Source organism: Pholcus phalangioides, unplaced genomic scaffold, assembly GCF_987345545.1.
Source record: "Pholcus phalangioides strain wild (caught in Gottingen) unplaced genomic scaffold, Ppha-v1.0 ptg000009l_1, whole genome shotgun sequence".
NCBI lineage: Eukaryota > Metazoa > Arthropoda > Arachnida > Araneae > Pholcidae > Pholcus > Pholcus phalangioides.
The window spans coordinates 32,724,608-32,734,430 of NW_028301602.1; the positions used below are offsets into that span (position 1 = coordinate 32,724,608).

The window sequence follows — 9,823 nt, forward strand, 5'->3', positions numbered from 1 at the left end:
AAAAAGTCTATCTCTCTCTCTACAAACGACGGAATTCGTTTGTGTCGTTTTGTGTGGAAGGAGAGAGTGAAAGTGGAAAACAATGCCAATTGCAGACTGAACATTTTTACGTTCCTTTTTCTTCGCTGGCATCACGCATTAAATCACTCAAAGCAGGTCAGGTAAAAAATAATAAATAAATAAATAAATAAAATACAACAAGAAACAACAACGAATACATTTAAGAAGAGCCGGTGGTGACAAAAAAAAGAAAAAAAGAAAAGAAATAGTAAAACGAAGGAGAGCAAAAACACAAAAACAGCGCGAAGAAAAGTAGTCGTTCAATTCACCTATTTATGCACGATTCGTATATATTGGTAGATAGATCCGAATTTTACTATCAACATTTTTGCTCCTTGTGGTTAGTGGTGGTGGTTTGTGCTAGTGGTCACTAGTTTCGAATCTCTCCTTTGCTGTGCGGCTTGTTACTTATATAGATACACACATACGGACACATCGACGGCTACTGCTATAACATAAAAAATTACGCTTAAAATTCCTAAATTTAGACTATCTAAAAAATGTGGTCAACGATAGCGGTAAGTGACACTTTACTGTAATTAGAGAAATGTTTAAATGTAATAAAATTTCATTAAAAAAAAATACTTTAACTTCTAAATTTTAAATATTTTTCTGCACATGAGGTTTTTTTAAAATCAATTTTGTTTATTTGGTTTAATTTTGTTCTTTGAATAACGTATTATGTGTGCGAAAAATATTTTCTTCTGCTTATGTTAAAAAAATATTTTTAGTGAAATTTTTTCCGTAGTCCTCAGTTAAAGTCTTAAAAGAAGTCCACCAATTTTAGAAATCTGTGATTCTTTTAACAAGATGATTTGGTTGTATAAAATGCAGCATGAATGTATATGTAGACAGTTCAAGAGATTTTTCCGAAGCCATTTATAAAACTTCAACATAGTGTACGGAAGTCATTTTTGGCTACATTAGATAGCATATCCATTAGTTTTCTGATAGTATTATTATATCGAAAGCTTGTTTAAGAAACGCATAATTAAAACAATATAAGAATTATATACATCATTCTTGTATCGGTGGTTACTATTCTCTCTCAGTTATCATTGAACTCCTTTAAGCGTACCTACCAGACTTCGTAGACCCCCCCCCCCAGGTTGTTTTTAACATTATGTCATCTATAAGGCTATACAGTGGCTTTCAATTTATTCATAAGGGTTGTCTCAGAGTGTATAAAAGATAAACAATTTATATAGAACTGAGAGGTCTACACATATATATGGATCACAATTGAATAACCCCTCATCTACAGTAAAGTCTCGATCATTCGAGTCTTAAAAGTTCGGGGTTCCGGATAATCCGAGGTGCTGGATATTGTCAAAATTCCTTTTCGGAACCTCTCACTATTTCTGTTTTTTTCGCCAATAACGCGTTCTGTTCCATTTTTTCCTACGAATACCAATAATTTTGATTTGAAGAGGACTTGCCAGGGACTGAAAGGGATCTTGACACCTAGGCTGGGGGGGGGGGGGGTCGAGGACTTCGTTGGGTTCTCAAGTGAGAATTTTACACGGCCCCCCTGTAATAAATTTTTAGTTTTAAAAGTAAAAAACATATTTTCATATCGGGTCTCAAGGGCTAGAGCCCCTGTCAGCCCTAAGAGGGCATGGGTCTTGGCAGCCCTAATTCGGTGAATGAAGAACTAAAAAAGAGTTACTTAACCCATTAAGTACGAATATGTAAGTCCAAAGAAATCAAGTTAGAACAATTTCATCAGATGGGAATAAGTTCTAACCAGCCCGAGGTGGCCCAGGACTGGACCTCGTATTATTTTAATTTTTACTATACACTATATACAGTATATTTACCATAAAATAAATATTGGGAACCCCTCCCTCGAAAGTTCTTTCCTATTGTTTTTTTGGGTAAACTGAGTTTTCAGTGTAATCAGAGGTAGCCTCGGGGTCCCGTTCATCTCGGATTATCGAGACTACTGTATATAGTTTCGCAGTATGGGGAACGATAGACACGACTTCAAAGATGGTCCAGGTGAGCATTGTTCCTTCAAAAATGATAGATTCCATAAACACGTCCGTAGTTTTCACATTTCGTAATAGGCTCGTAGATTCACAGAATATCTATATTTATACAAATCAGGATATTTTCAGGAATTTTTTCAACTTCGATACTGAGACATAGCTCTCTCTCTCTGCTTTTTGTGCATTGACCTCTTGTGTTAACTTCATTAAATTTATTTACACGTTATCTCATTCTGGCATGAGAAAACAAGTTCCTTGTTAGGGGAAGCTGAGGCCCCCAATAATTCAATAATACTGTATACAAATATCCTCCGTGTACGTGCTTATAGTGTAATACCTTGATACTCACCTAAAGTACCAAAAGATGTTTAGAAGTGTCGCGAGTTCGATTCCCGATTCATCCTTGTCAGAAACTTTCCTGGCGCGGTAGTACAATAGAAACGAAGACAACGTGACCACAGAATAAAAATTGCTACCGCAGAGAGTCCTACATCGAGGGGGTTAACGCACCAACCTTTCGATGAGTGTAAAAAATAGGCAAAATGAACGTTGCTGTTCGGAATCGGCAATAAATTGTAGGTCCGATGACCCAGCTCTGAAAAAACCCAGATGCAGAAAATGACTGTGATGCGACAAAAATGATCAAAATGGCCAACAGTCATACCTGGGCTTATGAAGGTAACTCGCTCCGGAATCACACGCGATAGCTAAAACAGGATTTCTATGGAAAATCGTTCATTTCGTTCTAGGTACGGCCCATGATGTGGTCAGTCCATTTCTGTGTCTCATACTTAGACAGATGGAAAGGGTAATCTCTCAGAATGTGCAGACCGTTCAGTTCGGTGCTGAGTCTACCACCGAAATAACGTGCCTCTGAAAGCATTCAAATTTATGTGGTTTTTTTGTTTTTTTTTTTGTATTTTTCTATTAGCTTTAATCTTTCATTACACATGAAATGACTCAAAAGCTTTTTGAAAGAGAAATAGAGTTCTGAATGTATCTGGAAAATGATTGCAAGGCAGACAAATTGCGTGAAAATTCAGCTAACGCTACTGTGTTATGCGAGCGCTTCAACAAAAACCTTTATTCAGCCGAAAATTCCGAAAGCCGAGGTATATCACTGTATAAGGGGCATCTGGCACTCTTTGTCTCTCCCTTCAATGCTTTCTTTGTATCAGTGCCTGTGAAATGCACTTTGCTGCCTCCTCATACACACAAAACGTAAATAACCAGGTTGAGTGGCCTGTGCTAAGTCATTTTTCTCGATTTTAAAGGTGATTGAACGGTTACACTTCCAAATAAATTACTGTATATACTGAGAAATTGAATGGATGAAATTGAAATTTTCTGGATGTTATGCCGAAACTGATATTTGGGAAGAAAAGCGATTTGCCTCCTCCTCCGGGAATCGAACCCGACTCCCCTTGCGTACCGGGCAAGTGCGCAAACCAATACACCAGAGACACACTTTTCAATTCCTCATAACACGCATTAGTAGTGAAGCGCTGAGTGGAGTCAGCAGCCTTCCTTAACTACAGCAATTTTCGCCCTAGTTGGCGTTTCGTATGAAGAGATGGTATTTTTTCAGCCTGAAATATACTGAGAAATTGAATTTTCTGGATGTCATGCCGAAACTGATATTTGTAAAGAAAAGTGATTTTCCTCCTCCGGGAATCGAACCCGGGTCCCCTTGCGTTTTATCCAGAAAATTCAATTTCTTTGTATAATTCAGGCCGAAAAAAATACCATCTCTTCAAATTACTGTATATATTGATTTCTTAACTAGTTGTAAGGAATGGATAATCATTACCTCTTTCCCACAAAATATATCATCTAATTAATGTTCTTTTGAGTACAATGTTCTTGAAGAACATTGCACTGAAAGACGCAAAGCTCCCTTTGGCACCCTACTCACATTCGTAATCACACACAATCATATTCTCATACAATATTTATATTATAAACCCCGAAATATACACAATGTGATTAACGAAAAAAACGATCTCAACATGGCCTTTGAAATACAGTGAAATCTCGTTACAACGATTCTCGATCAAACGATAATTCTCTCTACATTGATATTTTTTCGAATCTTGTTTTGAATTAGTTATATGTAGTCTAAATGTTAAACTCCTCTCAATACAACGATATCCTTTACTACGATAAATCTCTCTATAACGATATTTTTTAGGAGATTGTGAAACTTCTACACAACGATAATTTTAGTATTTCGCTCAAAATCACCTTCAATATGTTTTTAAATTCCTCACACACACCAGTTTTTGTTCTTTCGAGGATGACCTTAATTTGTATCGGAATTTTTTGCATTATCCAACCCTCCGAAAGTGTTAATAAAGTCGCTTTGAAGCTAATTTCTATGTAATACAGAAAAGTGTTGTAAGGTAAACTACTTTACAGCATGAAAAAACTAACTGAACGTAGTTATCAACCAATTAATTGCAATTTTTTGCTGCGAATAAATACTTATAAACGGATTTTATGGTTGTACTAACAACGCCAATTCAGGAGAAATACCAACAACATCATAAATTTGGCGGCTCCTGATGATAATGCTACCTTTCTCTACAACGATATTTTTTCTTGGTCTGCAAGGTATCATTGTATCGAGCTTTCATTGTACCTGTGTTTTGGAAAAATGCGGTGAAACACACCGTACATTTCTCCTGTTTATATGGCTTCCCATTACGAATTTAATTCGAAATTCATTTTTTTTAATGTTTCTCTAGCTGACTGTTCTCCTGACTGCAGTTCTTCACGTTCACGTTTGCAGCGCGGCAGGATTCGCATACGTATGGCAGACGTTCGACGACAGAAACAACGTCCTGCTTGGTTTACCAGAAGCATTCAAATGGCAGCCACCCCCAGCACCACCGGGTGGAAACGAAGAAAGCAAATCCGGTGAGGATTCGATATCGGAGAAATCGATGGAAGATCCTACGTCGAGAGCAGGATCCGCAGAGGAAGGATCTTCAGAAGGTTCCGAGGGATCCTCGGAGAGTTCCTCTGGCGGATCGAAAGAAGGCTCGTCCGAAGGTAGCAGTGGATCCGCTGAACCATCACCAGGATCTGGAGAATCTAAGGAATCGTCTACCAGCAGTAGAGAAACCGAAAAAGAACCTGCAACAGGTAAGAAAGAAATCAACGTATGCCAGTGTTTCTCAACCTGAGGCCATACGGGCCCCCTTTCTGTCCAAAGATATTCTAAGAGAGCCATGAGTGAAATTCACGTAGAAGGTGAGTCATGACGGGGGGGAGGGGGGGCTAAGCAGGAGGGCCCACAGAGCTGAAAATAAAATTCAGATGTGAAGAAATTAAGTTTTCAGATGAAGCATGGTAAGAAAATTGTGATTACTTTCTGCATAACTGCCCATAAAACTATGGCCCATCTTAAAGCACGGACCCCATCTTAGTAATGTTAATATGCAATATGTAAAAAAGCTGCTGCATATTAATATGTTAATATGTAAGCTGCTATTTCTAGCTAGGTGCGAGGCGGCCCGAAAGTATCATTTTTCCTGGGAGCTCCCCTGATATTGAGACGGCCACTCCACCCTTCCCAAGGGGAAGTTCACTGAAGTCCAAGAGTCAGAGTTAGTTCGACCCATGGACTAGAGTTAGACTAGAGCTTAGTTTACCTCGAAGTTAGACTAGTCCAAAGGTATTATAGTCCAACTTCAAGGCGCGAATGTGAGTCGGTCTCCTATTCGAAAAGGCTCTCCGCAGAGAGCAGGCAGAACTTCAACAAGACATGAAAATTCAATTCCACGGGCAAAAAAATGTTGAGAAACACCGACATATCTCAGTCACAAGTTTGAAATCATTCTTTTCCTTTCTAGACTGTTCTCATAATCTCAAATATTTGTTTACAGACACCAAGGAAGAGACAACGCCAACAACGTCGTCACTTTTCCCGCCAAAAACTTTCAAGGGCTTCCCACCAATCAGTTACTCTCCTCCGATACCTTTCGCGTACTCGAAGAAATCATTCGGAACATACGCACTGCCGCGTCCACCAACTGCAGCGTTGTCATTCCCACCACCATCGGCAGCACGCATCCAGTATTTGCCGTACAAGTCCCCAGTGGTGTACTCTTCTCAGATCCTGTCTGCAGCTCCAGGATACCTGCCGATTCGTACTGCTCCACCACCTCCTCCTCCGCCACCCCCTCCTTACACGATTCCAGTGCCAGCAGCAGCGTACAGCAAAGGCAGTGCCAACATTTTCTACAACCCATTCATCACGTCAAACATCACTGCCATACCAGCACTACCGCCGCCGCAGACGGTGATCAAAGCGCCAAGAATCACTGCCATCTCTCCGAAAGTCGCTGCTGCGACAAGTCCACTGCGTATTTTTCCAGCACTGCCACCAGCTCCTTCGGCACCTTTATGGTTCTATTGAGACTCTTTCTGAGAAAGAGTTAAGAGTGGAGAAGAGAGAAATATTGTATAATAAAATTTTCACCAATATTCATTGTTCTTCTGTATCAATGAAAACAAACAAAAAATATCAATCACTCATGAAATAATTATGGATCGTTTCTCTAAACCCGCGGGACCATATGTGAGACTGTGATATTCTAAGGCAGTGTTTCTCAACCTCCGGGCAGCGGCTTTGTACCGGGCCCTGAGCTCATTCATACCGGGCCGCGAGTGATTTGCGTATCATTTTCCCTTATTTATTTTCCGTTGGTCATGTATTTGACCGGGCTTTCGACTCACAAAAATGAATGAAACCGGGCCGCGGGCTCAAAAAGGTTGAGAACCCCTGTTCTAAGGCACACCTGCTCAACTCATGGCCAGCGACCTCAAACCTAGTTTTGTATAAATGAACTAAGTGGTAAATCACTTAAGTGACCCGCGGTGCAGTTCCAAAGCGCTCACCTCGCACACGGTGCATTTTCTGATAAGTGATACGTGGCACATTCTTAGATCACTTCAGTGACCTATAGCATACTTACAGATCACTTGAGTGATCCGCGGCACAGTTCTAGATCACATAAGTGACTCGCGGCACAGTTCTAAATCACATAAGTGACTCGCGACACAGTTCGGGATCACTTAAAGCAGGGCTCTTCAACCTTTCAGACATTGCTGGCCAAATTAGACTTTCCACGAGGCCTGCGGGCCACTCAATCATACCGTGATATTCTCGGATATTAAAACGGGCTCCCCAAATTTATTAAACACTTTTATTTACTCTGAATTAATTTATTTAATTGAATATTTATTTATTTGAAAATTCCTTCCATTAATTAATTAATTAATTAATTAATTATAATTTAATCAATTATTTGTTTTTATCAAACCTGAAATTTGTCCCCGAAAATTCTGAAATTATCTTTTCACCAATTTTAAATTATCATTGATTTAGAAATTATTCCTTTCAGAAATTGTTAATTTTTTCCCATTTTTGACGATTCTGAAACTATTCTTGAAAAAATTCTGAAGTTATTCTCAATAATTTTGAAATTATTTCTATCTGTATCTGGAATTATTTACTTCAGTAATATTCTGTAACTATTTCTTCATTAATTATAAATTTTCATTAATTATGAAATTAAGTTTTTCAATAATTCTAAAATTCTTTCAATAAGGTGCTTTTTTTTTAGCATTTCTGTAAATCCTGTAATTATGTATATCTTTTGGATACCTGATTTTGTCTCTCGAAATATGTAGCCTATAGGAAATAATAGGCCCCAAAAACTGATTTGGCTCAGGGTCTCCCGAATTCCTTACGATGGCCCTTTTAATGTATCAAATGCACAGCCTCACTATTGAATCTATAAAGTACCTCATAGTTTTAAATACAGCAGACAGATTTCAGCCGAAGGAGCTCTTTAATGATTTTGTTTTTGGAATTTAATCGTTATTCTGTGTCGAGTAGGAATTTTCTAAAAATGGTTGGCGGGCACACCAAAGAGCTCCAAGGGCCATGGGTTGAAGACCCCTGACTCCAAGAAACCAGTGACATATTTCCAGGTATATTAAGTGACCTGTGGCATATTTATAGATCACTTGAGTGATCCGCGACGCCCTTCCACGTCACTTAAGTGACCTACTGCACAGTTTCATATCACTTAAGTGACCTACTGCACCGTTTCATATCACTTGAGTGACACACGACACATTTCCAGATAACTCAAGTGACCTGCGGCACAATAATAGATCACTTGAGTCACCCATGACGCAGTTCCCAACAACTTAACTGGCACAGTTTTCGGTCACTCAAGTGACCCGCGGCACATTTACATATCACATAAGTAACCTACGGCGCTGTTCCGAATAACATTATTAAATGGTCCACGGCACGTTTCAATAAAGTTATCAATCAACGAAGTGGCTCTAGCTCGCCTAAACTAAAGTTTGAGCACCCTCGTCTAAGGGAACCACACGTTAAAATCAAATTTAAAGGAGCCATGGCAGGGAGGGTCCACAAAGAGCTTGGCAATATTAATACATGAGGCTCATCAAGGCATGGCCCGGGGGGGGGGGTTCTCATGTCCATAGGCTGCCTACATGTTTAGATCTGATACTGTTTGCTGCTACTTCGAGCTCATTACGAAGTCCCAGAACACAGTCCCATTTTGTTGTTCGTCTATGACAGCATTTCCTAAAATGACCCCCGGGAAGGGGGATGGGGCAGTGGAATGGTTCCAGGAGGCGGTAGAAGCCCCGGGCATAACATAGGGTCCTATGGGTTGGCTTAGGGGGCAAATGAGGAAAACAAATTCTTAAGGGTCGATGAAGCGAAAGGTTTGGGAAACTGGTCTATGATGTTGAGACGGCCCTACATGGGAACCTCACAATAGGGAAGCTTACTGAACTCTAGCTCAGGGAGATCCGGAGACCCCTACAGCGCTTATTCGGAAAAATCATCATCAACCATTTTCAATCCACTGTTAGATCAACACCAGCTGGATGTAGGTCTCCTCTAAAATTTTCCATTTTACTCTGTCTGATGCTTTTTCCATCCAGTTGACTCTAGCAACCTTTCGGATCTCATCGTTCCATCGAGTTTGGGCATTACCTCCTAGATACAGGAGTATCCCTAGGAGGTAATAGTTTGGGGGACGCCTTCTCGGATGTTTAACACCACGGGGAGTACCAATTCAGAATACTTGCACTCCATCTTTTGTCCCGTCTTCCTGCAACATGTCCAACCCATTTCAATTTTAGACGTTTAATTCTTTACATATCATACACTTTTGTTTTGCCTCTTATCCACGTGATTCGTTTTCCATCTCTTCTTGTGATGCCTAGCATACATCTTTCCACGCTTCAGAAAGGTTTTTGGGCCATAGTCACCCACGCTGGCCAGCGCGGGATGGAGGAAGCCCATCCGCGCCCGTTCACCATATGTTAAACATGGCTACTACGGGCTGCACGACGAGAAGGTGCGGATTGAACTTTAAGCCTCCGCCCATAGTCGATTCTTTCAAGTCCCCACAATGACGCAATTGAAGGTATTTTTCAGAAATATTTTACGGCATATGAAAGCTTTCGACATCAGATTGCATATTCCGGTTTCATCAAACACGCACTTATAGGAAAGTTCACCGGAATAAGTTACGATATAAAGGCGAATTTGAGGAAAACCATCGCTATACAATGGAAAGTTATGTTTGTAAAGCGTCTGATACACACAGGATGACATTTCGTGCGGGGGATGCATTTATTTTTAATACGCCATAGGGACTGAATCTGAGGCATTATTTAAAATCGAGTTCCGATCACGGAAGCTTCCCTTT

General features: G+C 40.0%; 1 protein-coding gene across 1 annotated transcript; it reads left to right on the forward strand.

The window, feature by feature from the left end:
• The first annotated feature begins 364 nt into the window (after positions 1-364).
• LOC149082841 (uncharacterized) lies at positions 365-6,546 on the forward strand. The gene is made up of 3 exons (XM_089236002.1): positions 365-578; positions 4,799-5,198; positions 5,942-6,546. Exons 1-3 carry the CDS (start codon positions 561-563, stop codon positions 6,472-6,474), a joined length of 951 nt encoding a protein of 316 aa, XP_089092128.1. The 5' UTR covers positions 365-560; the 3' UTR covers positions 6,475-6,546.
• Positions 6,547-9,823: the final 3,277 nt, after the last annotated feature.